Source organism: Calypte anna, chromosome 8 (genome assembly GCF_003957555.1).
Source record: "Calypte anna isolate BGI_N300 chromosome 8, bCalAnn1_v1.p, whole genome shotgun sequence".
Taxonomy (NCBI): Eukaryota; Metazoa; Chordata; class Aves; order Apodiformes; family Trochilidae; genus Calypte; species Calypte anna.
In genome coordinates, this window is record NC_044254.1 from 29,021,783 (window position 1) to 29,049,406 (window position 27,624).

Consider the following 27,624-nt stretch of genomic DNA (forward strand, 5'->3'; position numbering starts at 1 on the left):
TGATGCTGAGCACAGGTACTGCCCTCATCAGTGGGAGACATTTGGGAGAAAGAGTGTCAGGAACAGCTGTAATTGGAATTTTTTTGAGCATCATCTTTGAGAACTAAAGCTGTAATAACAAAATGCAACTTCTTCATGGCTTTGCTAACTCTGGCCTTCCTTGGCCACCCTTCTGGGGTCACTAGGGGGGGATCTCCTGCTTGTGTTGGGTGCTCAGTTGAGGCTGGGGCTGCCAGACCCTGCTTGCTGGTGTTCAGGGCCAGGTAGGATGAGGCTTGGACCAGCCACGGAAGATGCCCCTGCCCGTGGCAAAAGGATGATCTTTCCGCTTCTCCTTCCAACCCAAACCAGTCTGGGATTCTGGAACCCTGGGGACACGGGGCCAGGTCCATGGGAATTGCCATCACCCAACCTCTCCGCCTTCTCCTGGGGCAGATCGCGGCAGCGCAGCACCCGCAACCTCGCAGCTCCGGGCGCAGGGACCCGCCAACTCCTCTCGGTTCCCGCCCTCCGGTTCCGGTTCGGGCTGGGATAGGGCAGGAGGGCTGGCGATGCCTCTAAGGGGCGGTCTCTGGGCCGACCCCGGCTCCCCCCTTCGCCACGGCCCCGGAACTGGCAGCAGCGGCCGCCGGCCATGGTGCAGATCGTAGCGGTGAAAACCAAACCGTACGGCGACCAAAAACCCGGTACCAGCGGGCTACGCAAGCGGGTCAAGGTCTTCCAGAGCAATGCCAACTACACCGAGAACTTCATCCAGAGCATCTTGGCCACCGTGCCGCCCGCCGAGCGACAAGAGGCCACGCTGGTGGTGGGGGGGGATGGCCGCTTCTACATGAAGGACGCCATCCAGCTCATCGTCCGCATCGCCGCTGCCAACGGGGTAAGCTCAGGGCTGCTGCTCACTGACGTGGGGGTGCAGCATCCCCGGGGAACCGGTTTGGACCCGGGTCGGTGACCGGTTCCGTGTTGGGGGGCGAGGGGTGCGGGTGGGGAAGGGAAGGAGTGAACCACGCAGGGATGAGGACAGCCGGTGTGTCACCCGCGGGAGGTGTCCTGGTGGTTTTATTTCTTTTCCGTAGTCACAGAATCATTTGCGTTGGAAAGGAGCTCTGAGATCATCAAGTCCAACCCTTGATGGTTCCCAGCCCAGGGCACTCAGTGCCACATCCAGTCTCTTCTTAAAAACCTCCAGGGATGGAGAATCCACCCCCTCCCTGGGCAGCCCATTCCAATGCCTGATCACCCTCTCCGGAAAGAATTTTTTCCTAATATCCAACCTAAACCTCCCCTGGCAGAGCTGAAGCCCATGTCCCTTTCAGCTTTCCTGTGACTGCTTCTTACTTTGGATAATAGCTATGTATTTTCCAGCTAAGAGTACAGACCAGTGGCACAAGGTGCTGGGGTGTGCTGGGTGGAGGGCAGCATTTTGTTCCACAACCCTGGAGTGCATCTCCCTGCTGGAAACCTGCATCCCTCTTGCTTCATCTTGGTCCTGTCACTTGGCCAAGCCAAGAGAAGCCCAGCAGGGGATGTGATCTTTTAAGGACAGCTGAGCTGAAGCTGAAGGAGCAAAGCAAGTCTCTTCCTTCTATTTGGTCTCTTCTAAATGAAAAATGCCCCTTTCTGGGACACTGGACTCCTCAGCAGCAGCAAACTTCTTTGTCACACACCTTCAAGGAGAGTGAGCTGAGGATGTTGAGTGTTTAGGGCTGGACATCAGGGCTAAACCTTAGAGTTCCCTATTTCAGCTTTCCAGGGGCAATGAGGTGCCTCAGTGCCTTTGAATGTCTGGCTTTTTAGGAACGAAGTAAAATTTAATTTGAGATCACTCTTCTTACAGCACAAAAGAGCAAATAACAGTTTTCTTAAGCCACTGAGAAATTTCTCTTCTGTACTCTGTTCAGTTTTTAGTCTGGGTCTCCCTTGACAGCACCAGCCTTGCTGTGTGGACCTGTGGAAGTGATGGATTGTGCAGCTTTCCCTGATGGGGGAAAAGTGACAGACAGGGAGTTATCTAATTGTTCTAAGAAGGGGTTGAAGTGTGCAGTGTTCCTGCCTGACCTCACACACACACACAGCCCCTTGGATCTCTGTGAATGAGCAGACTGAAGACTTGTTTCCTGGGATAAAGCCTTAGTTTGGGCAGGTTTCTGGATGTGCACCTCGGGGCATCCTTCCAGGCACTGAGGTGTTCTGAGGCATCTGCACCTCAGCTTGGTCCCTGAAGTAAGCAAGGTAAAACCACTCTGGGGGCTGATGAGGGTGACCTTAGGAGTGCTGGAGTACAGGAAGGCTGGAGAGGGACTTTTCAGAGAGTGCCCAGTGACTGGACAAGGAGAAATTATTTTAAACTGCAGGAGAAGAGGTTCAGACTGGATCTTAGGAAGAAGTTCTTCAGCAGGAGGTGCTGAGACTCTGGAACAGATTGCCCAGAGAAGCTGTGGCTGCCCCTTGGAAGGGCTCAAGCCCAGGTTGGATGAGGCTTGGAGCAACCTGGGCTGGATGAGAGGTTGGTGATCTCTGGGATCCCCTCCCACCTAAACCATTCTATGATTGTGTGAAAGTGAAGGCTCTGAATATTACTTTATCTTCACAAATGCATTCAAATGGAACTCAAGTCTTTATGGCAGGAGGTCGAGGGCTGCTGGTTGAACCCACCCTGATAGTGCAGACACTGGTGTACGTGCAGCTCGTGAACACTGAGCTTTCTGCCAGAGCTCCAGGAGCAGATCCCAAGGGATGCACTCACTCAGAGGCATTTGCCTTGTGGTGTTTTGTCCACATGAATTCAGAATGCTGGGTCTGAAGTCAGACGTTCTGGGAAGGCAGGAAAGGAAAGAGGAGGTGGAGGAGGAAAACGCCTGAAAGAGTATTTGGGTTAAGAGCCTGGAGGCTGGGATGTGAAGGGAGTTGTTGTACTTGAAAAGCTTTTCACTTTGTATCATTAATTTATAAAACAAGATAATGGCACTGGCCAGAGACAAAAAGTTACAGTATTTCAAGCAAGACTTTGGCAATGTTACAGTGTGAGCTGCTGCTGTAGGTTCCCTGGAACACTGTAGCAGAACAGAGGTAGTGGTACAGGTTTTCCAGAGGGCAAAAATCATTTCCCCCTTTAGTGTAGGTGAGTAAGAGCCTGTGGAAACCCTGGTTTTTTCCTATAATTGTGAAGTAACTGGAAGCCACCTGGAAGAGAAGGTGAATTACTGTTAGGAAGTGTTCTGCAGAAGATGGGACATGTGGGAACTTGTTCCTGGAGGCCTTGGTTTTGTCTGAGTGCTGGGGTTCTTTGAGTTGAGGGGAGGTCTTCTGATGGCAGCAGCCAGGTCTTGGAGAAAGGCTCAGTCATTTCATGCTGAGAAACACACAGAGAACTCCAGAGGTGGCTGCACTGCCCTCTTGGGACACCTGAACCAACAGTGCTGTTTTGTCTGTAGAAAAATGATTATTATAATGCACCTGAGGGGGGAGTACACAGTTGGATAGGTATAGAAGGATAAAGGTAAAAATGGAAACCAGGAGTTTTAGTTTTTCTGCTCGCTTGCTTGCCAAGGTGTGTTATACCAGGCTGTGTATATATATTTATATGTATATATTTATATACCAGGCTGTATTCACTTGTCTAAAGTCAGCCACCCTCCCAGCTGTCCCAGAACAAGTGCTGGAAAACTGTATTTCTGGTCCTGTGTAGTCAGAGGTGTTTGGATTAATAACTTGTGATTTTTAAGATCTGTTTAAGTGGTCCTCTTGAACCTCAGGAGAAGCCTGAAGGTCATGGTTCATGATTGTTAATTTTACAGCATATAAGGAAAGGATGCTATAGTTTTGTCCTCATGTGGAGTGGTTAATCTATAACTAGGTGCTCATATTTGACTAGGAACAGCTCAGTTTGTAGTTGCAAGGGGTGTTTATCCTATTCCTAACTTTGCATTTATGCAAGTAAACTAAGATAGGGATTGTTGGTTTTGTCATTCCCAGTTGGCACCCAGTGTAGCTGCTGCCTGTTGGGTGCTGGTCTCTTGTGCCCAGTTTTCCTTGATGTTATTCCCACAGATAGTGAGTCTGGCTCCGTAATCACATGGATAAAAGCTTAAAGGCTCCTGTTGGACCATCACCTATCAGACTAAAATTGTGGCTGCACAATAGCTTTCTGTCAAAAGCATGCAAAAAATTAAGAGTTGAAGCTATAGATCTGGGTCTGATCATACAGGTAGCAGCAGGTCCATTCAGTAACATCATCACCTGCTCCTCAACAAAAATATTGTGCCCTTGGTTCCTTTTTAAATAAATAGATTCCAAAGTAGCTCCATTAAAACAAGTTTCTTGAAGGTGTTTTGAATGCCAGGCAGTGCTTTGCATCTTAAATGCCAGCCTGGTTTTGTTTTAGTGCTGCAGGACAAACAGTGCTTTTATTACAAATACTGCTCTGTACCCTAGAAGGTTTGATTTCCTGACTTGGCTGCTGTAAAGCTTTTTCCCCACTCAGTTATCCCAGGGAAACCAAGTGTTTCAACTCTTGTGCATTGCTTAGCAGCTCTGTATTTCCCACTGCTTTGCTTTTGTAGCTCTGCTCCCTTTTTTTTTTGTGGTGTTCTGCCATAGTCTCCTGTGATCCCTTTCTTATGGTGTTGCTGAGTGCCTAAGAAGTGGGATGGTGTGGTGCAGGCCTGGAGAAGCCACTTTCTGGGACCAGCACATTTGTAATCTGCTTTGGTCCTACTGATGGGAAGTGTTGTTGCTCACCCCTGCCTCAGCCTTGTGTTTTGTTTTGTTTTGTTTTTAAGAAACCATCTCTTCTGCTTGTTCCTGGCTCTGCACACCAGTGGGCAGTCAGCCTTTAGCCTCCTGGGGTTATGGACCTTCATCAGGTCAGCAATCAGCATCATTAACCTGAAGAGCAGACTCCCTCAGTCTTCAGGGTCAGATCTTCCCTTGAAGTTAAAGCTCCTGGTGTTAAAAACATCAAACTAAAACAACCATGGAGAAAATTCTTGCAAAAAGCAATCCCTGTGTGCCAGAATTACAGATAGTGGTGCCAGATCCTACAGGCCATGAAGAAAAATCTCAATTTCTGGTCTATCTTACCTTTTTTTTTTAACCTTTCTTTTTTCTCAGAAGCAGAAGGGGAGATTGAGATCTGATAGGTGGAGTAAGGGACATGTGAGCATTCCCATATGGATATATCCTGGCTTGAGATTATGGTGGGTTCAGAAGACACCCATGCACACAGCAGCTCCCAAAGCTTGGAGACTTTGACACCAGCTTAACTTCCTTTTGCCTGTAAAGTTAATTGGCTTATAGCAGTTTACAGCTGAAGGTTATTAGGGCAGTGGTCAGGTGCTCTGGTTCCAGGCCTTTTGGAATGTAAAACCCTACAGTAATGAAGCTCCAGCTCAAGGGAAGGTGCTTTGCAGTTAATCTCTGCAAATCCAGGAGGCAGAGCTGAAATTCATCCTAGCAGGGGTTTAGCTGTAATTTCTTGGAACAGTGACTCTGCATAAGCACAAACCTCAGCTCTGGCTGTGCTGCTGGGGCAGCAGGACAGAGTCTAATGTCTTCTTCTCTTTGTCAAGGCAAAGCCTGGGGTAGGTGTGTTGGACTGAAGAGGTGATACTTGTATGTCTTATGCCAAGACTGGGCTGCAGCAGGATCAAGGAATGTGTTATGGTGGGTCCTTGCTATCCCATTGGGGTTTTCTCTGAGCTAGCTAATACACTGATTAATGATAAACTGGAACATAGCTTAGAAATAAGCAGAAATAGCATGGGCTATCAGTAAGAAAAAGGGCAGAGAAGGATACAGAGGCAGAAGTAATAAATATTAATGTAATATCTACATTTATGAGAACAATACAAGTTGCAGAGGAACATACTCAGCAGCAGACCTGGTGAGTCTGCTCACAAAAACTGTGGTCATCATTGGCAGTGTCATCCAGTTTGCCAGAAGAACTCATGTCATTCTTAGATTTTAAAAAAATGACTGTTTTAAGTGAAACCCAGGAAATAGAGTCTGACCAGGGATGTCATTCCTGACCTGGGTTCCAGCTCTCTTAAAGGATGCCTGGGGGAGACTCCCAACAGGAATGAGCTTACCCTGGAGATGGGGCAGCATGTTGGCAGTCTGCAGACCTCTGCAAGGGGGCTGGATGGAACAAGTTGTTCCCTGGCCTGCTGGGAATGAGGCAAAAATTAAAATTGCCACAGCAGGGGTTTGTGTTAGACACTTGAAAGCATTTTGGAAGCTGAAGGTTAACGGAAGGAGTGCATCTGCCTGGGGAGGTCATCTGGGAATGACCTGGGAAACCCCCCCAGTGGGAATGGTTTGGGTAGGGTTGATCCTACCTAGGGCAGGGTCTTGGTGACCTCTCCACAGCCCTTCCAGCCTCTTTCCTGCTGCTGTACTTCAGCCCCTTTTTGCCCCTGGCCCTGCAGACAAAGCTCCTCTAGCACATCCTGGTGAGTTTCTGAGACAGTGCTGCTGGATGTATCCCTCTCTCCTCCTCTATCCATGCTATTCCCTGCTATGTGCATCCAGCTCCCCTCAGATATCCATACGGGGGGTTACTGTCTTGCTGCCAGGCAGCAGCTGGGCTCTGAACAGAGCCTTCACCCCTGATCCTGCCAGCTATAACCAGACTGATTTCTGCTCTTCCTGAGCCAGCCAGTGCCCTCCCTCCCTCCTTCCCCTCCCCAGCTTTCTGTGCATTTTGTAATTCTGGATTTCTTAGGTTGAGGTTCTGGTTTCTCTGAAGACTCAGGGGGATGGGGGCTATCTCCTAGGGGGCTGGGACCAGGAATCCTGGACCATTCCTGGGGTCTGCTTGAGGTAAAATAACTACGAGCTGGAACCCCTCTCCTGGCCCCGTGTGTGAGCAGAGGAGAGCAAACACCAGGAGGGTTCAAGGCAACGTGCAGATTGTGTGTCCTTTGAAGAGCTGACCTTTGAGTAGAAAATTTCTCAATCTTGGTTGCTGGTGTGTACTTTTCTCCTGGCAAAGGCCTGATTCCTACAGGGGTGTCAAACCTTGGAGCCCAGCATGGGATCTAGAGCAGCCCTGCAGATGGTGGCTTCACCCCTGACCCCCAGAGCCCTTTTTCTGCCACTCATCAGGCTTGTCCCTTCATTGTAACCCAGGTGTAATGTAAGTAAGGAACAATCTGTCAGTTCTGCACTGCCTCATGTCTAAGTGGTTCCATCTATGTGCAGTCCTGCTGTGGAGATGTTGCTGAAGCCTCTGGAATCTCTACAGCAACTACAAAACCATTTTAATTAATTCTTTGGGAAACAAAAGAGGGTTGCAGTTGGAGCAGTGCTCCTTGGGTGACTAATAGGTCTATTTATTTCACTTTGAGCTCCATTTGTCTTGGCATTGCCAAATGTCAGGCACTTTTTTGGAGCTGTACTTGAGCAGAAAGTGCAGGGGTTTGGCAGGAGCCCAGTGGGGTGGTTGGGGCTGTTGGTACCTTCTGAGGGGGAGTGTGCAGGCAGCAGGGCCTGGACTGGAACCCTTCTGTGGGGTGGAGTTGGGGAAATGCAATTGATATCTTATGGGAAAGTTGTAAAATAATTGTCAAATACCTGATTTGATTCCAGTTGTGCCCTGGGACTTTTGGGCTAATGGCAGAAAAAGAATCTGAGGAGAATTCCCACTGAATGGGAGAGAGATGGAGGGGAAGTCACTGAAAGGAGAAGAGCTGCTCATGGAGTCGAAGGCATCATGGGGCTGACCCAAGGGTGTTTGCGGGGGGTGAGAAGAGAGAAATACTCTTCAGCCTGGCTTTTTGCACTGGGGTTTTGCTGTGGGTTTTCATCCACCCAGCTGTTTGGTTTGCCTGAATGTCAAATTGCAAGCTTGTAGCTCAGAGAAAGGCTGTGGGAGGTTGGGAGAACCCAAGTGCCTGTTCCCAGGCTTGGAAAAGGTCCCAGCCATGGTCCTGAGTGGGTGGGATGAGGGAAGCTGGCAGCTCACTCAGGGAAAGGGGATGTGGCAGGGACCTATGGTATTGAGCTAAGGGAGCAGCTGTGAGCTCTGCAATGTTCTAGTGAAGCTTAAGTCCTCTCAAAATAGTCTTGCTTGTCTTTTTATCATTTACCAGAGTTGGTTCATAGTTTTAATACTGTTCATCCATGTCAGAAGTGCAAGTAAAAGGAGACCTAAGTTAGTAAATGTCTTTAAAGCACCCTAAAATTTTTTTCTAAATGTGTGGCAAGTTGTTAGGAAGAGTATTATGATCAATTTGTTTTCTGTGTTGGCTCAGGAAGACTGAAAGCACAGCCAGGAAGATGTACAGCAGGTGATAAGAAAACACTTCTGACTGCAAGGCTAATTATGCACTGGCAGGGCTTACCTGCAGCAAAAGGATTCAAGAACAAGTTACATGAACTTTCTGGAGGGTGCCCTAAGTGTGTTTCACCCTGCAGCAGTGAGAGTGCTGACCAACACCTTCCTCCCCAGCTTCATTTAGTTGGATTCCTCTGTCCAATATACAGTGCTTAATCACACCCACAAATTCCTAATCCTCTGTAGGCCTTTTCCCTGCCAAGAAATCCACGTGGATCTCTGCTGCTCACCCTCTGGAGCTGGGAGGTGGCCTGTGCCCTCCTCCTGTCACTTAATGCCGTGGCATTTCCCAGGGCAGTCAGTTTATCTCTCCCTCAATAAGAACGAAATCTGTTCCCTGCCAGCAGACTGCCTGGTGTGAGGCTCCCTTTAGCTCATTTCGGGAGCTGGGTTTTGTTTCCCGTGCCACTAGGGGGAAACCTGTCCCTTTGCATGGAAATAAAGGGCATCTCAGCTGCAGGAGGCTGAAATACCTTGGGTGTGTAGAACCCAAACCAGTTGTTCCTAGCTGGGCAACACAGGCAGTCTCACCAACAGTGGGAAATATGTGCTGGCCGAGTTGTGCAATACAGAATCACAGAATTATGGGAGGGTTTTGGCTGGAAGGGACCCTAAAATCATCTAGTTCTAACCCCAATGCATGGGCAGGGTTACATCTCCTTCCCCTCCCTTACTTTTTGATAATGGGACAAACAGAGTTGTTACAGAGTGGACATTATTTAATTTCTTCAGTAATATCTGTAAGTTGTTTCCAGCAACTCAAACAGAGGACTCCAAGTGCTACTGAAGGGAACTCTGATTTCAGTCTAACATTCCAAGTTACCTTCCCTATTTTCAGGAATATGATGCTCCATAAAAGTTTCTTGGTATCCAAGACTCTTCTGTACGTGTTGAAGCTGCTCCAGAATGAAGAGCTTTATCAGATGAAATTTTCTAAAACATTTGATTTTTTTTTTTTGTGGTCTATAGGTGCACATACTGCCCTTGGGAAGTCTTTTGTGTGTGGGTGTTCAGTTGGGAACATTGCTCTCCTCTCTTTTTAGCTCCTCTGGATTTTTCCTAGTCAGAAGTTGCCTCGTGGATAACATCCCTGCTCTTGAGAGGGAGAAGTCAGGTTCAGAGCAAGAGTTGTGTGAGCAAACTGTAGGTAACAGATACTTTGCCTTCCATTTTAAGAGTGACCTTTAACTCCCCAGACTTTGCAAAATAACTCCAGCAGGGAACTTGCTGTGCCCCCTGACTGGTGACCTCCTGCCTTGGAGGGGATCAGGAGATCAGCCTGCAGAGCTACTGGGCTGGCCAAAAGGCAGCTGGGGCAGCACAGAGGGTGCATCCAAAGAGGGGGCTGAGTTTCACCTCAGTGCATCCAAGGAGGAGGCTGAGTTCTACACCTCAGTGCATCCAAGGAGGAGGCTGAGCTTCACACCTCAGTGCATCCAAGGAGGAGGCTGAGCTCTACACCTCAGTGCATCCAAGGAGGAGGCTGAGCTGCTCTGTCACCTTCCCCCATCACCTCAGCCCCAAGGGAGAAGCAGATGGATTAAGGGTGCTGAGCCTCCAGTGTGTGATAGCACAGGATGGGCAAGGAGCTGTGCCTGTGGAGGACAGAGGATGATAAAGAAGACAAAAAAAGTGCCCTTTTCCCTGCTGTTGCAGTGAGGGGTGGCAGCCTGGAATTGTGAATTCTCCGTGACATTGATCCTCCACAACAAGTGCAAGGAAACGTCTTCAGTTACAGAAACCACGTCCAGCCTAAGGTTGAAGGAGCTATTTTTGGGTGCTCAGCAACTTCACTGAACTCCTGACTGATAGATGGGCCATCGCTGGGGTCAAGATTGATTTTTGTGCTTTGGCATAATTCACTTTTTTAATGCATTTGAATGATAACAGACCATGGAAGAAGGTCCTCTACCTGTGTTGACCATCCCAACAGCTCCTTACAATGACCAGAAACCAGGAACCAGTGGATTACGGAAGAAGACCTCCTATTTTGAATCCAAGATGAACTATTTGCAGAATTTTATCCAGAGCATTTTTTATTCCATAGACCTAAGAGATCGACAAGGATCTTCTCTGGTAGTTGGAGGTGATGGGAGATACCTTAATAAGTCTGCAGTGGAACTGATAGTCCAAATGGCTGCTGCCAATGGGGTTGGTAAATGTTAAATGACTAAAATCCTCTAGTTGTCTAGCTGGTAAATGCAAAAAAACCAGAATAAATTAGTCACTGTTAGATATCATTTCCCCAGGGACTTCATTCAACTGCTAGCAGGTAAATTCTTAATGAAAAAGCAGTTTGGTAGTTCAGAAATTGATGTTTTTTTTCACCTTTAAGTGATGCAGTTGGATAGAAGTACTTGAGAACCCACATGCAGCAAAGAAAATAAATCCTGCTTGGGTTTTTGTGTGTTCTGGGTTTGTGTTTTGATGTGCCACAGCCTGTGGATTTCCTAGTCTCTCTTCTGGATCATAAAACCCTGGGATTGTTCATTGGTGATAGATCCACTGCTCACTGCTGGATGGCAGAAGCTCTTCCAGTGTTGGTTTGAGCTGCCCAGCAAAGCAAAAGGCAAAATAGGATCATTTCTTTCCTGACAGGGCTAAGTTGTGGCTGTGTGAGCAGTACTTGGGGAGCCTTTGAGAACTGAAATAAGAGGAGTGTTAGCAAGTGAGTGGCAGCATTTACAGCAAGCTCTGATTGTGCTGGGAATCTGGATTTTGGAAGCAGAACAGGAGGTTTGTCTGCAGTAGAGCACAGTCTGTGCTGCAGGGCTCTTGGACACTGGGGCTTTGTCTTTGTTCCTTCTGCTTTTTGAAGAAGAAAAGAGCTGCCTGCCCTGGATCTCCTGGTGCAGAGCAAGCTCTCTACTGGGAGACTTAATTCTTAGGAATTTCTTTGGCAGAACTTACCTGATCACAACAAGGTAATTAGTAGTGAATGGAAGAAAAGGAGAAGAAAATAAAATAAAAAAAAAATTAATGTATTTTCTGTCTTCGGGGTAAAAATAATCTTTTGGCATTGCAAATTAATGTGTTCTTCTTAATTGAGTGTATGGGCTGAGCTAAAAAGCTGGGAAATGTGCAGGAAGAGCCAGGCCTGCTGCATGGGCTGCTTGACACCAGGACAGATTTTTTGCTGGTAGAGTTGAGATGAGACCCATTGTCACCTGCTGCAGCTCCTCCTGTGCATTTCTTGCCAGCAGTGTGGCCCAAGGTCTGCCTGAAACCTGGTTGTGCTGCTGCTTTGCTTGCTTTACATTGATTGCTTTTATATAAACTATTATCAGCATCATGCTCATCTTGTTCTATAGAACAGAAGGGATGAGTCCAAGTGTGTTTTCAAATGTAAAAAAAAAAACAACTAAAAAGCCATGAGGAGGCTTTGAGGAGGTGAAAATCTCTTTGTTGATGTGTGGCAGGTTTGTACCTCTCCAAACATGGGATCAGCTGTGTTTCCAAACTGCACCAAGCATTCTCACTGTGTTGGTAGCATGACATTGTTGTATGTTTTAAATGATGGTTATTTGGTTAAAAGAAATGACCAGGGCAGTTTTTCCCTTTCTCTCCAACTTATATAAATAGAAATATCTCCATCCAGTGACTATCTGTGGCACTCAGTGTAGGACTGGTGCATCTTGTGATGCATCTCTTACAGAAAGGGTGTGCTGGTGACAAGTTGGAGCTGTAGACACCATCTTCTTTGGCCTGGAAAACATGTTTTTGGGATGAAAGCATCAGCCTTCATTACTGGGGGGAGGAGAAGGGCTGCAGGAGGTCTCCTTTATTGTCCTTGTGCATCTTAGTGGGGCTTTCAGTAAAACCAGGTAGATTGCTTTGAAGTGCTGTAACCCCAAATCACTGTGCAAAAAAGGTCTGTTCTGAGCATCCTGGGAAAGGTCTTTCTGCATCGTTGCATCCTTAGGTTTTTCTCATAAGAAATTCCAGAGATTTTAAAAAAGATTAGATGTAAATTATGCTGAGCAACCTTTCCTAGTGGTCACCACAAAGGATTTAGCATTGAATGAGTGGGGAATGATAAGATGAAAACCTTGGAAAACCCAGGATGACTCTGGGAGGCCAAAGGTGCAGTTCAGGGAGGTCAGGTTGGGTGAGGACCACAGGTTTGATGTGTTCACCCAGGTCTCCTGTGGCTGCCGTGTGGTTTGGGAGGGAAACTCCTGTGTTTTGCTGGTCCTTGAACAGCATGTGAGGCCTGGCAGAACACCAAAGCAGAGGGGTCTTGCAGGTGAAGGTGATTCCCAAAGGAAAGCTGAGGAACAGAGGATGCAGCTATAAAGAGAAGCCTCCTGGAGACTCATCTTGGTGAAACTGGAGGAGCAAGACTGGGAGGCTGGAATAAAACATGAGAAGAGGTGTACTGGCTGGGGCTGAGAGTGGGGTGCTTTGAGCTGAAGTAAAGGAGGCTGAAGGGCAACAGGACAAGAGGAAACAGCCTCAAGTTGTACCAGGGGAGGTTTAGGTTGGATTTCAGAAGAAAATTCTTCACTGAAAGCCCAAGGTAGTGGTTGAATCACCATCCCTGGAGGTGTTTAGATGCGTAAGTGTGGTGCTTTGGAATATGTTTTAGCATTGGAGTTGGTAGAGTTAATGGTTGGACTTAATGTTCTCAAAGGTCTTTTCCAAGCAGAACAATTCTCTGATCCTGTGGGGAAAAGAGCAAAGCCCAAGGAGGTCAGGCTGCTTTCAATGAAATGCATGGCTTAATAAATCAGTGCCATCAGCCTGGCAAGTGGGCACTGTGGGGCTGTGCCATGGCCAGCTGAAGGAAGGAAGGGCATTCACCTGGAGTTTAGAAGATGCTGTTTCCCATCATTTGTTAGAGGTGTAGTTATCTCAGCAGCACCTTGCTGGCCCAGCTGGGCTGTGACAGCTGTACCACCTCATCACCCAGCAGCAGCAGAGCCAGGGCTTAGCACCAGGCAGTGCCATGGGAGAGGAATCACAGTTATCCAGTGCCCTTGGCTTAGCACCCAACGTGGACCTTCAGGCTGGGAATGCTGCCTTCTGTTTTCTGCTTTCTCTTGTGTTTGAATGAAATTCCTCCTCTTGTTTTTTTTCCATCCTATGCAGGGCCTGATCTCCTCAGTTGATGGGGAGTAGTCTGGTATTTGTTTAAATCCCTGTCACCTCATTTGAGGGCTATGATAAGGAGCATGTTCTTCCAGAAGAATATTCATCTTCTTTTATTGCATGAACTCCAGCAACTGGATCCTGATTACCTTGTAGTGCTCAGCACATTGGTCTGGGTTTAATCTTGGTGGTGTTACTGAGCTGGTGGGAAGGAGGTGTCTTACCCACTGCAAGGCAGAAAATCAGCAGCTACTCCCACTGGAGTAGAGATAATGTTTGATTTTGTTTTGGCTTCTCTCAGTCCTATTTTGAAATATCTTTTCAAAAATGTCTTTTGAAAGCAAAATTCCAGATTGTAGCCAAAGGGGCTTGGCCTTTTATTTTATTTTATTTTATTTTTTAATTATTTATTTTATTATTATTTTGTTGGTTGTTCAGATACCTCTGGAAAACTCAGCTCTTCAGCACAAGCTGCTGTTTCCAGTTGAGCTGCAGCAGTCAGAAGAAAAAATGCTAAAAAGGCACAACAGAGCAGGGTCAGATGCTGAGCTTCACCATCCACAGCAGAAAACTTCCTGTGCCTCCCAGGCTCCAGCTTTCCAGGGAACCTTTGCCATCAGCACAGCTGCTTTACCTGTCAGCAGAGTTTGGGGGTTTTGCTGTTTAGGATTTGGGGCTCTCAGCAGTTTTGGTTTGCTCTCTGCATTTCAGATCGGCCGCTTGGTGATCGGGCAGCATGGGATCCTCTCCACCCCAGCTGTGTCCTGCATCATCAGGAAAATCAAAGCCATTGGGGGCATCATTCTGACAGCCAGCCACAACCCTGGGGGGCCCAACGGGGATTTTGGCATTAAATTCAATATTGCCAATGGAGGTAAGGTTGCTTGGTTTGTTTGGATTGGCTGTTTCTTGTGTTGACCCTGAGGAACCTAATTTCACTGTCTTAATAGCACAGTAGCTTTCCCTGAATATAGCAAGAGGTTCGTTTGCTCCTCTCATACCCTGCTATTCCTCTCCAGGGGATGTATTCTCAGCCCCAGATCTTTTGATCTATTTCTGGATGCAGTTTGATTCTTTAACATCTTCCCCCTTGACCTCTTTCTCTGGCAGGTCCTGCTCCTGAGGCTATCACAGACAAAATTTTCCAAATCAGCAAACAAATTGAAGAGTATGCAATCTGCCCAGATCTCCAGGTGGACCTGAGCACCATTGGGAAACAGCAGTTTGACTTGGAGAACAAATTTAAACCATTTACAGGTAAACAACTCTTCTTCCTCTTGGAAAGCTTCCCTTCAGGTGGAGTTAGTGTGGACCTGCCATGAACGGGTGAGGACATTTGGTGTTTCTGAAGGACAGGCATGGCCATTCTGACCTCTTCTTCTCATCTGGTGTCCAAACCTAAGCAAGAACATCACTTCTGGTTGCCTTGGCCTTTATTTTTTCCTTCTGGCCTGTGTCTTGCCATGTGTAGATACTTTAATTATATCACTGTTGCTGTCCTACAAAAAGGTGGCACTTCAGGAGGTAAATCTGATCCATCAAACTTCCCTAAAATCAGAGGCTGTAGGGCTGGCATCAATGTGTACTTGTAAAACAGACAATTCTGCACTTAAAGTGAATTTCTCTGATTTAAAATTAGTGTTTGATCTTTGTAACTGATTTTTTCCCCATGGTTTCACATATAAAAGTTCCCTCTGAGTGAGCTGGGACGTTTCACACGTGACTTTTTCCAATTAGCAGTGAAATAGGAAAATCCATTTTCAAAGGCTTTTGAAAAACACTTCTGCAAGTATTTAATTTTTTTTTTACCATCTCCTGCTGACCTGCATTTGTAATTTAAAAAAAAAATAAATCAAAATATTATAAAAGTTACTTCTCTCAGTCCCCATTTCTGTGTAGTGAGGGGCTTATATTAATGGGCCTTTCATGGCTCTGTCTTTATATGGCCTGTTAGTTGCAAAGGTGCCACTTTTTCAAACTATTAGGTGCACAGTTCCCATTGGCTTGGGGGGAAATTGGAGACCTGTTTTTCTATTTTAGGGTTTTATTTCTTTCCCTTTAATCCCCCTCTCCAAGCAAGCAGAGTGAGACTGAGCCCTCTCAAAAAAGGTCCAGGGAGCTGTCATGGGGCACAGTGTTTGTCTGGAGGAGTTTGTTGGCCCATTTGGTCTCTAACCCAATTAGCAGTGACAGCCTCTAATTAAATTCTTAATCTAGGGCCATTATTATTGTCTTTATGAAATGATTCTGGGGGCTGCTTAAAGGCTTTACACTGAGCCCTGGCCCTTTGCGCTCAGGACTGTCAGCACACTGCCACGTGTAGCAAAATGGTTTTTCTTGCAAAGATTTCAGGCTCTGAGAGTTGCTCTCTGTTTGCTTTTTGAATTTTTTTTTTTCCAGTGGAAATTGTGGATTCAGTAGAAGCTTATGCAAATATGCTGAGGAACATCTTTGACTTCAGTGCATTAAAAGAACTGCTCTCAGGGAAAAACCAGCTGAAGATTCGCATCGATGCTATGCACGGAGGTAAGGATGGGCTTCAGCTTGGGGGATCTTCAGAAAGAGAACTTTTCTCTGGTATTTATATCCATAATTTGTAAATTTTTTTTTCTTTTCCCCCAGCACATTGCATTTTTCTTTTTCTAGGCTTTACTTTGCTTTTCTTTGTCAGATGTTTGGACATGGGGAATGTTTGGGGTTTGGGGGGATGCTGAATGACTCGCATACCTCAAGCCACACCTGAGGGAGGTCAGTGCTGATGCTGTGGTCTGAGCTGGGACTTTGTCAGTGTCCCATGGAGGTCATGGTGGTTAAGCAAAGGTATTTGAGTACAAAAATAGGAACCTTGGAGTGTTTTATATAATTTAATAGATACATCCAACTTTTGAGTCTCTTCCAGTAGACATTTTCAGGAGCACCCTAGCATTCTTGGCTTCTTCTCCCTCTTGTCTCCAGGCTGTTCCTGTTCTATGCTCACTTACTTTTTTATTGTCTAATAATGTTTGTGAGCAGTAAATCCTGTTGTCCTTCTGGGTGTCTGTGAATCACTGTGTGTTTTGTTCTGCTCTATGAGGCCATTGTCTTCATATCTTCACTGTGGCATCCTGGCTCATGTGCTGAGCCCCTCACATAGCTTCCTCCTCACTTCTGAACCCAGAATGGACTCACTTATCTTGTGGCACAGCCCTCAGCTGAAAAGCTTTGACAAGAGCTTGTGTGCCAGGGTGAATCTGGCTTAACCACACCTCTGTGCTACTTGGTTACCTGGCTGGTGCAGAGGTGCTTGAGGGCAGAGGCTGGCACGTTTTTATTTCATGTTTTTCCATGATAGTTGTGGGCCCATATGTAAAGAAGATCCTGTGTGAGGAGCTTGGAGCCCCAGCAAATTCAGCTGTGAACTGCACACCATTAGAAGACTTTGGTGGCCACCATCCTGACCCCAACTTAACATATGCTGCTGACCTGGTCCAGACCATGAAGACAGGAGAATATGACTTTGGAGCTGCCTTTGATGGAGATGGGGTAAACGGGCTGCTCTGTATTCACCTTTTTGCCCTCTGGTCAGTTCACAGAATCACTGAGTCATTCTGGTTGGCAGAAACCTTTAAGATCATTGAGTTAAGCTAACTCCACCAAGTCTGGTGCTAAACCAGATTCCTTAGCACCACGTTGTGGGGGAGTGACCACTTAGCTCTCTTAAACTGAGGAGGAGGATGGAGGCAAAGACCTCTTGTCCCTCTCTTTCTTCTGTAGTCACAAATAGAAGGGAGCCACTTGCTGCTCTTTTCCTCCATGGCAAGAGTTGGCTTCTGTGTTAGAAATGAAGTCTGAACTGTATTTAAGTAGCTTGAAAATTCAGCAGGAAGGTGAAACACTCTCCAGGGTGGCTATTTAACTTTTTCAGGGCTTGGTATTTATCTCAATGCAGTCAAAAAAAAAAATTCTCTTGAGTTGTTGGGTTTATTGGCTGCTCCTGCCAAGGAGAACAACTTCTGCCTTTTTGTGCCACTCAGGGGTGACAGCTGCTTCTCTCTTGTCTCCACCAGGATCGCAACATGATTCTTGGCAAACATGGCTTTTTTGTCAACCCCTCAGACTCCGTCGCTGTCATCGCTGCCAACATTTTCAGCATCCCTTATTTCCAGCAGACTGGAGTCCGGGGCTTTGCCCGCAGCATGCCCACCAGTGGGGCTCTGGATAGGTATAACATCTGCCTTGCTGGGTGGGTGGGTGATGGGAGGGAGGGGAGCCCTGCTGAGGAGAAGGGGCTGTCACTTTTTGGGGGTTTGCTTTGTGTCTGGAGTGGTGCGTGGGTGCTCATGAGTGGTGAAGCAGAAGCAGGGCTGCTGTGGGCTGGCTGCCAGGGGAGGCAGTGAAGTTCAAGGAATTAAATCTTGTTTGGTGACACAGCAGAGCTGGGCTGTGCTCTTGGCTCTTTTCTCTACAGATGTTGCCAAACAAATCATCCTCCCCACCCTTTTTTTTTTTTTTTTTTTTTGTAATTAGTGGGTGATATTTCCTTTGTCAAACACTTTGACATCTACAACTTCAAATGGCTTCAGAAGCACTGTGTGTTGATATCTACTCTCCAGTTGCACACCCTACCTGTTTCCCAAACTTTACCCCTGGATAACACAGAGCATTGCTCTATAAAGTTGTAAAAAACCAAACCAGTGGCATGATCTGCCTCCAGTGTCACCCCAGAAGTGATGCTTGGGTGCTCCTCCTGGAGCATTTCACAGGGGAGTGCTAAGAGTCCAGCTGTGATGTGACTTGGCTTTCTTACCTTTGAAGGGTGGCCCATGCTACAAAGATTGCTTTGTATGAAACTCCAACTGGCTGGAAGTTCTTTGGGAATTTGATGGATGCAAACAAACTGTCTCTGTGTGGAGAGGAAAGTTTTGGTACTGGTAAGTCAGCTTCCCTGATTTCACCCACCGTGGTATTATTCCTCCTCCTAGTTCTTTATTGCACTGGGTAGCTTGGGATTTATCTTTCATGTGTGGTTGTTAATGTCTCTAAAATAACAATAAAATAAAAAAACAACCTTGCAGGAGTTGCTGGTGGAAACAAACACAATGCTAAAGGTTCTCCTTTCAGTTATTCAGGAAGGCATAGGTAGATATGCAGGAAGTTTAAGGGCCTCTTTACTAGCCCGGTCATTGAGTCTATAGGGATTAAGTGCAGTGTTAAATGTATTTTTCAACTCTTGGTGGCCAGGAAAACCTTCTAAATGTTTTCATTTCTGGAAAGAAATATGGTTTGGAGCATGCAGTTTTATTAGGGAAGGTTTCAGGTCACTATTAAATCTCTGAGCTTAATAGGGCTCTCATTTTCCTGTTCTAAAAACAAGGTATGATTTATAAAGTTTAAATTAACACTTGCCTTTGAACAGTCTGAGCAAGTTATTAGGTTACTGAGAAACAAAGTGAACATCTTAAGGAATTTACTAGGGGTGTGCACGTGACACAAAACTATTATTTGTGCAGAGAAGTTAAAGTGAGCAGAGTTTGCTCTGCATTGGAGTGCTGTGCTCAAAATGTGGGGTGTTCCCAGGAGACCTCAGCAGTTTCTGAGGTCTCCCATGGTGTCTGCCATGTGGTTCTAACATCCTGACTGTGGAAATAGGACCTTCCCTGCATGCAGGAGGTCAGCACCTAATTCCTGGACAAAAGCTGAGGTTTATCTGCTCTGAATTTCCCCTGAAATCTCCAGGTTTTTTTCCCTATTCTCTAAAGACTTCTGAAGACCAAGGGCAGCTGGTAGGAGGATATACAAGGCACAGGGTCTTGAGGGAGTTCAGGTTGAGTGATTTCAAGCTCAAACCTTGTGTGTTCCCATTCCATCACCCCATATTTCAGAGGAACAGTGTCACCTGTGCGTGGGTGTCTCACAGAGCCCAGATGGCCCTAAATCCCCAGCTGCCTGAATTTAAGTGCTTTGTAGAGCTGGGGTGCACAATTTGATGTGACAGGATCCCCCCCAGCTCTTCTGTAGATGGCATCACACACTCCAGTTGAAAGCAGTTTGCTGTGGCACTGAAGCAGACTTCAGTGACAGTGTTTTCACAGTCAGATGCTGTTCTGATACCCAGGAGTTAGCCTTGGGGTAGAAGGAAAAGGGGATTTTAGGAAATCTTGAAGTAATATCGTGAGCAAAGGAAGACTTTTGGAGTTGTGCCCTGGATGATTTCAGCATATGTTAAGTTTATGTTCTGGACTTTGGCTAATGAGAGAGCACCAGCTTTTCAGTAAATAAATAAAAACAAAAAGCAGCACATGATTCATGGAGCTGCTGATAGGAGATGGTCTCTAATGAACAGTGCTCTAAAATTGTTTCCATCTTTTATTGTATGAGCAATGAGCTCATAGTTTCTCTCCATCCCCCATAAGGCTAAGTGACTCTACACTGCAAAGAAAAGCAACTAATTCCATTTACAGCAGGGGCTGAGAGAGCTGGGAGATTTTTTTGGCCATGCAGCATCGTGTCCAAGTAGCCAGGGACTGGAGAAATTTGGGGGGGAAGGACAGATTAAGAAAGGGAGTGTTGGGCAGCCCCCTCAATGCAAAGGGGGTTTTCTCCACCAGGTTTTTTGATAGGAAGTTAATGAGGAGCTGTTTGGAGCTGGACAGAATGTGAGTGCTGAAGGGGAGAGAGGTGAAGGAGCAGCCAAATAGACCCAGTAAAAAAATTGAAACAAACTGTGACCTGGTGGGACTGGAGTCCAGGAGCAATTAGAGTAACACGACATGACAGAATTCCTGCTTGCTTTCTTGGGGTATTTTATTCCAGCAATAAGTTGATACATCACATGGGACTTGTGTTTATTTAGCATTCCTCTCCATCACCTCTGCACAGCTCTCTCTGCTGTCAAGGACCAGGAGGATAATTTATCACTGCATCCACAATAGTGGGATTTGTGTAAAGCACCATGTAACCCATGCCCCTGGCCCCCAGGCTTTTTCCCCAGAGGACTGGCCACTCTGGCAACTCTTGAGAGGGTAAAATGGCAGCTCTGGAGCTCTCTCTGCATTAGCAAGCATACCCTGGCTCCTTGGGATTTCATTAAGTTTTCCAGAGCTCAGATAAAGCTCTGAAATTGTGCATCTGTGGGGCACAGAACTTTCAAGCCCAAAACATGAAGGCTGGGCTGGGTGTATTCTGGGCTGCCATTTGATCCCTCATTTAATTCAGGGTGCTGTCTATGTTGCAACACCCTCTCAGGTTTCCTGAGGGACCTGGGTGCTGTGCAGTCCCTGCTGCTGGCAGCCCTGGTCCAGTCTGCTCCCAGGGCAAGGCTGGGCTGGCCTCTGGTGGTCTCCTCCTCTCAAAAGCTTTGGAAGAATCCTCTTCTAGACAAAACAAAGGGTCTTCTACAGCCTTTCAGTGCTTGGTGTCTGGGAGAAAGAGCTTGCAAAAGACCATAGGAGGCCATGAAGATGCTCAGAGGGGTGGAGCAGCTCTGCTCTGGAGCCAGGCTGAGAGGTTGGGGTTGTTCAGCCTGGAGAAGAGAAGGCTTTGGGGAGACCTTGGAGCACTCTTCATTCCCTGAAGGGACTCCAGGAAAGGAGGGGAGGGACTTTTTAGAAGGGCATAGCCTGATAGGACAAGAGGTAATGGCTTTAAACTGGAAGAAGGGAGATTTAGGTTGGACATTAGGAAGAAAATCCTAATGAAAATTCTTCTTCAGGAGGTGCTGAGCCCCTGGTTGCCCAGGTTGCCCCCAGGAGCTGTGGCTGTCCCATCCCTGGCAGTGTTCAAGGCCAGGTTGGATGGGGCTTGGAGCACGGTGGGCTGGTGGGAGGTGGGTTGGTACCAGATGATCTTTAAGGTCCCCTCCAACCTAAACCAATCTATGACTCTCCTCTGGTTCCCACCTGTGGATGAAATCTCCTGGTGTTGCTGATTGCCAGGCTGGGGGTGGTGCTGTCCCACCAGCTGCTCTCTGCTCCGTGGAGGGGGAATTTCAGAGTTGTTAGGGGCTGGCTTCCTCAGTGAGGGCTGACATTTTTCTTGGTGCTCAGCCAGAATATGTGCTACTCAGAGCATGCTGATTTGGCAGACAGTACATGACAGCTGCTTGAAGAGGTTGATGTTAGTCCTTCCTGAGCTGCTCCTTTGCATTTGCCTTTTTTTTTTGATTTTTTTATGGTGCATTCCCCATGACTTCCTTGGAAGCAGAATTAAGGATCTGTGAACAATGAGTGTGTGAGTGTTAAAAGGGGACAAATATTTTGTTTGCTAAAAGCAGATGATCCCTTGAACCATTTGAGCAATGCAGCAGGGATGGAGCTCCTGAGATTCCTTCCACTGGGAGTTTGTATGGCTGCCAGTTGGGTGGAGGAGAGATGACAAGGTAGGGAAATGTCAGGTTGGAAGGGACCTCAAGGATCATCTGGATCATCAAGGATCATCCCTTCTGATGTTATTGTTCATATGAGATGTCTCAGCACCCTGTCAAGCTCAGACTTAAAACTTTCCAGAGTGGAGGAATCCACCACTTCCCCTGGAGACCATTCCAAGGTCTGACTGTCCTCATGGGGAAACATTTTCCTCTTGTGTCCGATGGGAATCTCCCCAGGATCAACTTGTGCCCATTGCCCCTTGTCTTGTCCATGGGACTCCTTGTCAGCAGGGAGTAGGGCAGCCTCTCCCATGAGAGGAGGTGGGAAATGTCTTTCTGCTCTGGTTCTCTGCAGGCTCTGACCACATCCGTGAGAAGGATGGGCTCTGGGCTGTCCTGGCCTGGCTCTCCATACTGGCCACCCGCAAGCAGAGTGTGGAGGACATCATGAAGGATCACTGGCAGAAATATGGCAGGAACTTCTTCACCAGGTGGGGAAAACACTTCTGACATCTCACCTTTACCTCTGTGTTCCACCCTCCGAAGTCTGGACCCAAAGCACCAATGGTACCAAGCGTGTGCTGCCAGGGTGCTGCTTCCTCATGCTGCTGTTCCCCTGCTGCTGCAGCAATTTCAGACTCCCTGAGCAGTTTGCTGCAGACTGCAACACAGCTGGGTTAAAGAGAACCCTGGTATTCACCCAAAACTTTCATGGTGTCCAGTTTAGGGTTTGTTACTCTCAACATCAACCTGGGAAGTGTCAAGGTCTGCAAAGGCTGCATGTTTTATATGTGCAAGGTATCTATTTTCTTTTAATGGAGATTTTTTTCCTTCCAACACTCCTTTTTTCCATTGGAACAATATGTTTCTTGAGACCACAAATCACAAGGTTATTTGTTAACATCTTCAGCAAGGGATTCCCAGTTCCTCAGCCATTATTTAACTGGTTGAGTTTCTGTCCAGTCCCAAAATACTCCAGTTTAAACTGCAGTAGACATCAAAGATCAAAAAAGATGAGTGAGAAGCAACCTGCACATAAGCAGAGGTGGGAACACTGTCAGAAGTGGAAGGATGAGGCAGAAATCTTTCAGCTTGGAAAAGACCTAAATGAAAATTCTGTCTCAGATTGCTGAATGAAAGAATTGGTGTTTTCCTTACTCCCCCCTCCCTTTTTTTTTTTCCCTTTTTTTTTTCCCTTTCTCCTTTTTTTCCTCTTCACCCCACAAAGCCAACACACATCTGAGACATTTAAACCTGTGGAAAAAAATGCCAAAATCTAGAATGAAAAAGCAGTCTTGTAGCCCCAGAGGTATGTCTGCACAGCAGAGGCAGGGTAGCAAGCCTGTGCCTGCTCCACCCATCCATCCATCCAGGCAAATAACCACCCTGCAGATCTCTCTGGCAATGGGAGGATGAAATCTGGGAGCTTGGTGTGTTGTGCTTCAGCCTCTCTCTGCTGCCTCCCTTTACCTGTGCTCAGGAGATGAAAGCTGGCACTGGGATGTTATCAGGGGCTGCAATCACGCCCGTGTTTCACCGCGGGGACGCGCAGGAGGCAGGATTTGTTATTGTGAGGAACCTGTCGAGATCCTATCAGCAGGATTTGAATAAATTCTTTGCAGTCAGTGCTGTGGGAGTCTGTCCCTCTGCCTGTGATATGCCTGCTGTGAGACAGCCCTGCTTGTGCTTTCATCTCTCCTGACGCCAAATGTCTGTGATCCGTGGCAGGGTATCCCACAGACTTGGGTTGTTGTGTTACTGCACAGACCCTCCTGTCTTTTCTTTCCCCTCTTTGGGGAGGGATGTTTTATAAAAGCATGGAGTGACAGGACAAGAGGGAATGGGTTTTGACTGGGAAAGAGGAGATTTAGGTTAGGCATTAGGAAGAAATCTATTGCTGTGAGGGTGGTCCAGTCTGCTCCCAGGGCAAGGCTGGGCTGGCCTCTGGTGGTCTCCTCCTCTCAAAAGCTTTGGAAGAATCCTCTTCTAGACAAAACAAAGGGTCTTCTGCAGCCTTTCAGTGCCTGGTGTCTGGGAGAAAGAGCTTGCAAAAGACCATAGGAGGCCATGAAGATGCTCAGAGGGGTGGAGCAGCTCTGCTCTGGAGCCAGGCTGAGAGGGTTGGGGTTGTTCAGCCTGGAGAAGAGAAGGCTTTGGGGAGACCTTGGAGCACTTTTCATTCCCTGAAGGGACCACAGGAAGGCTGGGGAGGGACTTTTTAGAAGGGCATAGCCTGATAGGACAAGAGGTAATGGCTTTAAACTGGAAGAAGGGAGATTTAGGTTGGACATTAGGAAGAAAATCCTAATGAAAATTCTTCTTCAGGAGGTGGTGAGCCCCTGGTTGCCCCCAGAAGCTGTGGCTGCCCCATCCCTGGCAGTGTTGAAGGTTGGATGGGGCTTGGAGTGACCTGGGCTGGTGGGAGGTGTCCCTGACCATGTCAGGGGGTTGGAACTGGATGAGCTTTAAAATCCTTCCCAACCCAAACCAGTCTGGGGTTCTATGATTCCTCCAGTGCTCTGGAGGATAAGATAAATGGGGCAGAGCAGAGTGGTTAAACATGTGCATCTCCAAGCACTGCTGCTCATCACATCCTCCCCTTCTTAATCTCTGTTTTGTGGTGCCTGGTTGCAGATACGACTATGAAGAGGTGGATGCAGATGCTGCTAACAAAATGATGAAGGATTTGGAGGCTTTGATGTTTGACCGTTCCTTTGTGGGGAAACAGTTATCCTCTGGTGACAAGGTCTACACAGTGGAGAAGGCAGATAACTTTGAGTACAATGATCCTGTGGATGGAAGTGTCTCGAGAAACCAGGTGAGCATGGCCTGGCCCTGGGCTGAGTGTGACCTCAGAAGGGTGCTGCACTGTGGATTTTGGGCTTAACCTTTGTTATAGGATCTTAGAATGGTTTGGGTTGGAAGGGGGCTTAAAGATCATCAAGATCCAACCCCCCTGCATGGGCAGGGACACCTCCCACCAGTTCAGGCTGCACAAAGTTTCATCCAACATGGCCTTAAACACTTCCAGGGATGTGGAATCACCAACCTCCCTGGGCAACCTATTCCAGTGTCTTACTATTCTCATGGTGAAGAATTTTTTCCTAATATCTAACCTAAATCTCCCCTCTTTCAGTTTAAAACAATTACCCCTTGCCCTGTCACTATCCTCTCTGGTTAGAAGTCTAACAGGCGAAGGAGTGATGGAGCTGGGATGAAGGGGATCTTCAGGGTGATGGGTAAGGGGTGAGAAAGGTTTTGTGCTGAAGGGAAGGGTTGAAACCCTACTGCAACACAAGGCACAAACCCTCCCCTTCAGGTGTCATCTCATTTCTAGCTCACAGCCCCCAGGTTGCTGCAAGCAAGTCCTCCTTAGGTCCATCTGTCCCTGAGGTGATGGGACTTGTCCTGTGCTTGTCCCCAAGAGGGCAGGTGCAATGCCACGTGGCTGTCACGGAGGATTGAGTTCCAGGCTCCTGGAGGCGGAGGGGTATTAAATACCTGTGTGATGAGTAACCTGTCACCAGAGATTATTGAATAAAAATAACCTGTGGATGGGCTGGCTTGACAGCAGCATGTGGAAGTATCATGAATGAGAGGAAATAAGGGAGGAATCCTGCAGGAATGGTTGCCTTGCCTGTGGGATGAAGGGAGCAGTTTCTTTGCATCTTGTTTTTTTGGAAGAGTGGTGGGTTGGAAATGCTGTGTCTGGCAGAGAATCCAACCTTGGCTCTTCTCTCCAAGCAAGCACTGGGGTGGGCACCTTACAGCAGCAGCACACTGTGTGGTCAGGAGCTCTAGAAAGTTCTCCAGCCTGGGTTAGGAGGGACAATTGCTCCTCTGGGTGCGAGGAGAGCCTAGCAGAGGAGTTTGGACCAGCTCTGGGCTTCTGCAGGTCACTTTGGGTCTTGTGGAAAATACCTTGGGGTACCAAGAGGTGCCTAGCTCAGAGGTTCTCTTCCCAGGGCTTGAGGCTCATCTTCTCCGATGGCTCCCGCATCATCTTCAGGCTCAGTGGGACCGGCAGCGCTGGAGCAACCGTGAGGCTCTACATTGACAGCTATGAGAAAGATGCTCAGAAGATACATGAAGACCCCCAGGTAAGTGTTGCAGCTGTGTCATGGCACCTGCTGGCTCTCCAGACTTCCCCAAAAGCCTAAATGAGCTTAGCTCTGCTTTGCTTAGAGCCAGGCAGAGGTGTGGGGTATTTTGGAAGCGAGGTATTTCGGAAGTGAGGGCTTTGGTATCTTTAAATCCAAGTATTTATTAGAAAAAAGCTCTGTGTGGAACAGGAGTTATTTCTTCAGACTCCCTCCTATCTGCTCCTGCAGTGGCACCTCAGTTCTAGGGTTTGTTTGTGTTACTGTTTGTGTTACACCTCCTGCAGGTGTGGGAGGACATTGCTTCAGTCCTGACCTGATCTTCTAGTTGAAATGTTGCATCACTAGGGAGAAAAATGAGCTCATTCCTATAAGCAATTTGGGAAATGATTTGTTCAGAAGAAATAAATGGGGGTAAAAGGATGCAGCTGTGTGTAAAATGACACTGACCTGTTCTGTGCTAGGTATAATACACATTCTTTTACAGCATCACTTAAAAATGCTGCTTACCTCTCTTGTAGGCTCAGGAGGAAAAGAATCCTCACTTCACATTCCCCCCAAACACTCTTTGAGCTTTTTTTTTGCATAACTTACTATGCCAATATTGACAAAGAGACTAAAAGCCTCCACAAACCCACATTCCAAGAGACTCAAACTCAACTTACCACGTGTCTATTCCGTGCTGTTGGTGCCGCGGAGTTTGGAGCAGGGCACAACAAAGTTGGCAGCAACACCAGAGCTGTGCTCAGGTTTTCTCTCCCCACCTGCACGTGGTTTTGATGTCCTTCCTCTGGCTGATCCCTCAGCTCCTCTTGAGAACCTGAAACAACCCCTGGATCAGCAGCAGAGAGTTTTGGGTGTCCTGGCTTGACACCAAGCTCCTGGCCGGCAAGGTGCGGATGTGTGGGGCACCTCCTTAGAGAAAAGGCTCTGCCCCATTCTGCTGAGTGCCCCATTCTGCTGAGTGCCCCACAGTTCTGAGTGCCCCCCACATTGCTGAGTGCCCCACACTCTTTACTTTCTACAGGTGATGTTGGCTCCTCTCATTTCCATCGCCCTCAAACTTTCCCAGCTCCACGAACGAACCGGCCGCAACGGTCCCACTGTCATAACATAAAGGTTTGGGTCAGCCACACCACCCCGGAGTGTACCCCGGGTGAAGGGACTCTCACCCCTTCTCCCCTTTTTATTGGCAAACCTCTCACGAAAAGAAGAATGTTAATTTAATTTCTCTGCTTAAGAACACTGCTGAACTGCTAAGGATAGACAATAAAACCCAGCCCCTGGCAACACTCTGCGTGCACCTTGCTGTGCTGCTTCTCTGCGTCGCGCGGCACTGCTGCCAGGTTGTATGTGGTGCTTTTTTTTGGTTGAGCCACATGTGCTTTTCTTTTTTTTTTTTTTTTTTTTCTTAGACAAAAGGCCTTAGAAATAACAAAGTCAAAATCACCAATAGCAAAGGCTTGTTGGTTTGGGTTTTTTTCTATCTCAAACTTGTCCAGAAAAAAAGCGTAAATACACGATCCTTGTTAATATTTAACTCTTTTTAAATGTGATGCCTCTGAATAAGCAGTGCCTGTGGGGTAAGGCTGTGTTTTGCTTACGTGGATTTTCCCCTTTCAAAGCCAAATTATGTAAATTGACATCCCTTTGCTGGCTGTATAAGAAAAAAAAAAAAACCACAACAAACCCACTACCCAGAAATGAGCAGTAAGCATTGCAGGATATTAAAGTGATACGAGCTACAA

General features: G+C 47.2%; 1 protein-coding gene across 2 annotated transcripts; it reads left to right on the plus strand.

The window, feature by feature from the left end:
- Positions 1–533: 533 nt before the first annotated feature.
- On the plus strand, positions 534–27,624 carry PGM1 (phosphoglucomutase 1). 2 transcript variants are annotated; one of them, XM_030455519.1, is made up of 11 exons: positions 534–880; positions 14,144–14,306; positions 14,543–14,689; positions 15,833–15,958; positions 16,764–16,954; positions 17,479–17,633; positions 18,227–18,342; positions 22,132–22,267; positions 24,411–24,594; positions 25,742–25,876; positions 26,904–27,624. In XM_030455519.1, the coding sequence occupies exons 1-11, from the start codon at positions 635–637 to the stop codon at positions 26,991–26,993; spliced, it is 1,689 nt and encodes a 562-aa protein (XP_030311379.1). In that variant the 5' UTR covers positions 534–634; the 3' UTR covers positions 26,994–27,624. The 2 variants fall into 2 exon arrangements, with proteins under 2 accessions (XP_030311379.1, XP_008498816.1); XM_008500594.2 differs by lacking the exon at positions 534–880 and adding an exon at positions 10,134–10,492.

Bases quoted from the DNA above. Each gene is read 5' to 3' on its own strand.
- PGM1 (XM_008500594.2), top strand. From the start codon at position 10,235: ATGGAAGAAGGTCCTCTACCTGTGTTGACCATCCCAACAGCTCCTTAC. The intron at 16,955-17,478 runs GTAAACGGGCTG...TGTCTCCACCAG, and splicing joins CTGCCTTTGATGGAGATGGG to GATCGCAACATGATTCTTGG. The intron at 24,595-25,741 runs GTGAGCATGGCC...TTCTCTTCCCAG, and splicing joins GAAGTGTCTCGAGAAACCAG to GGCTTGAGGCTCATCTTCTC.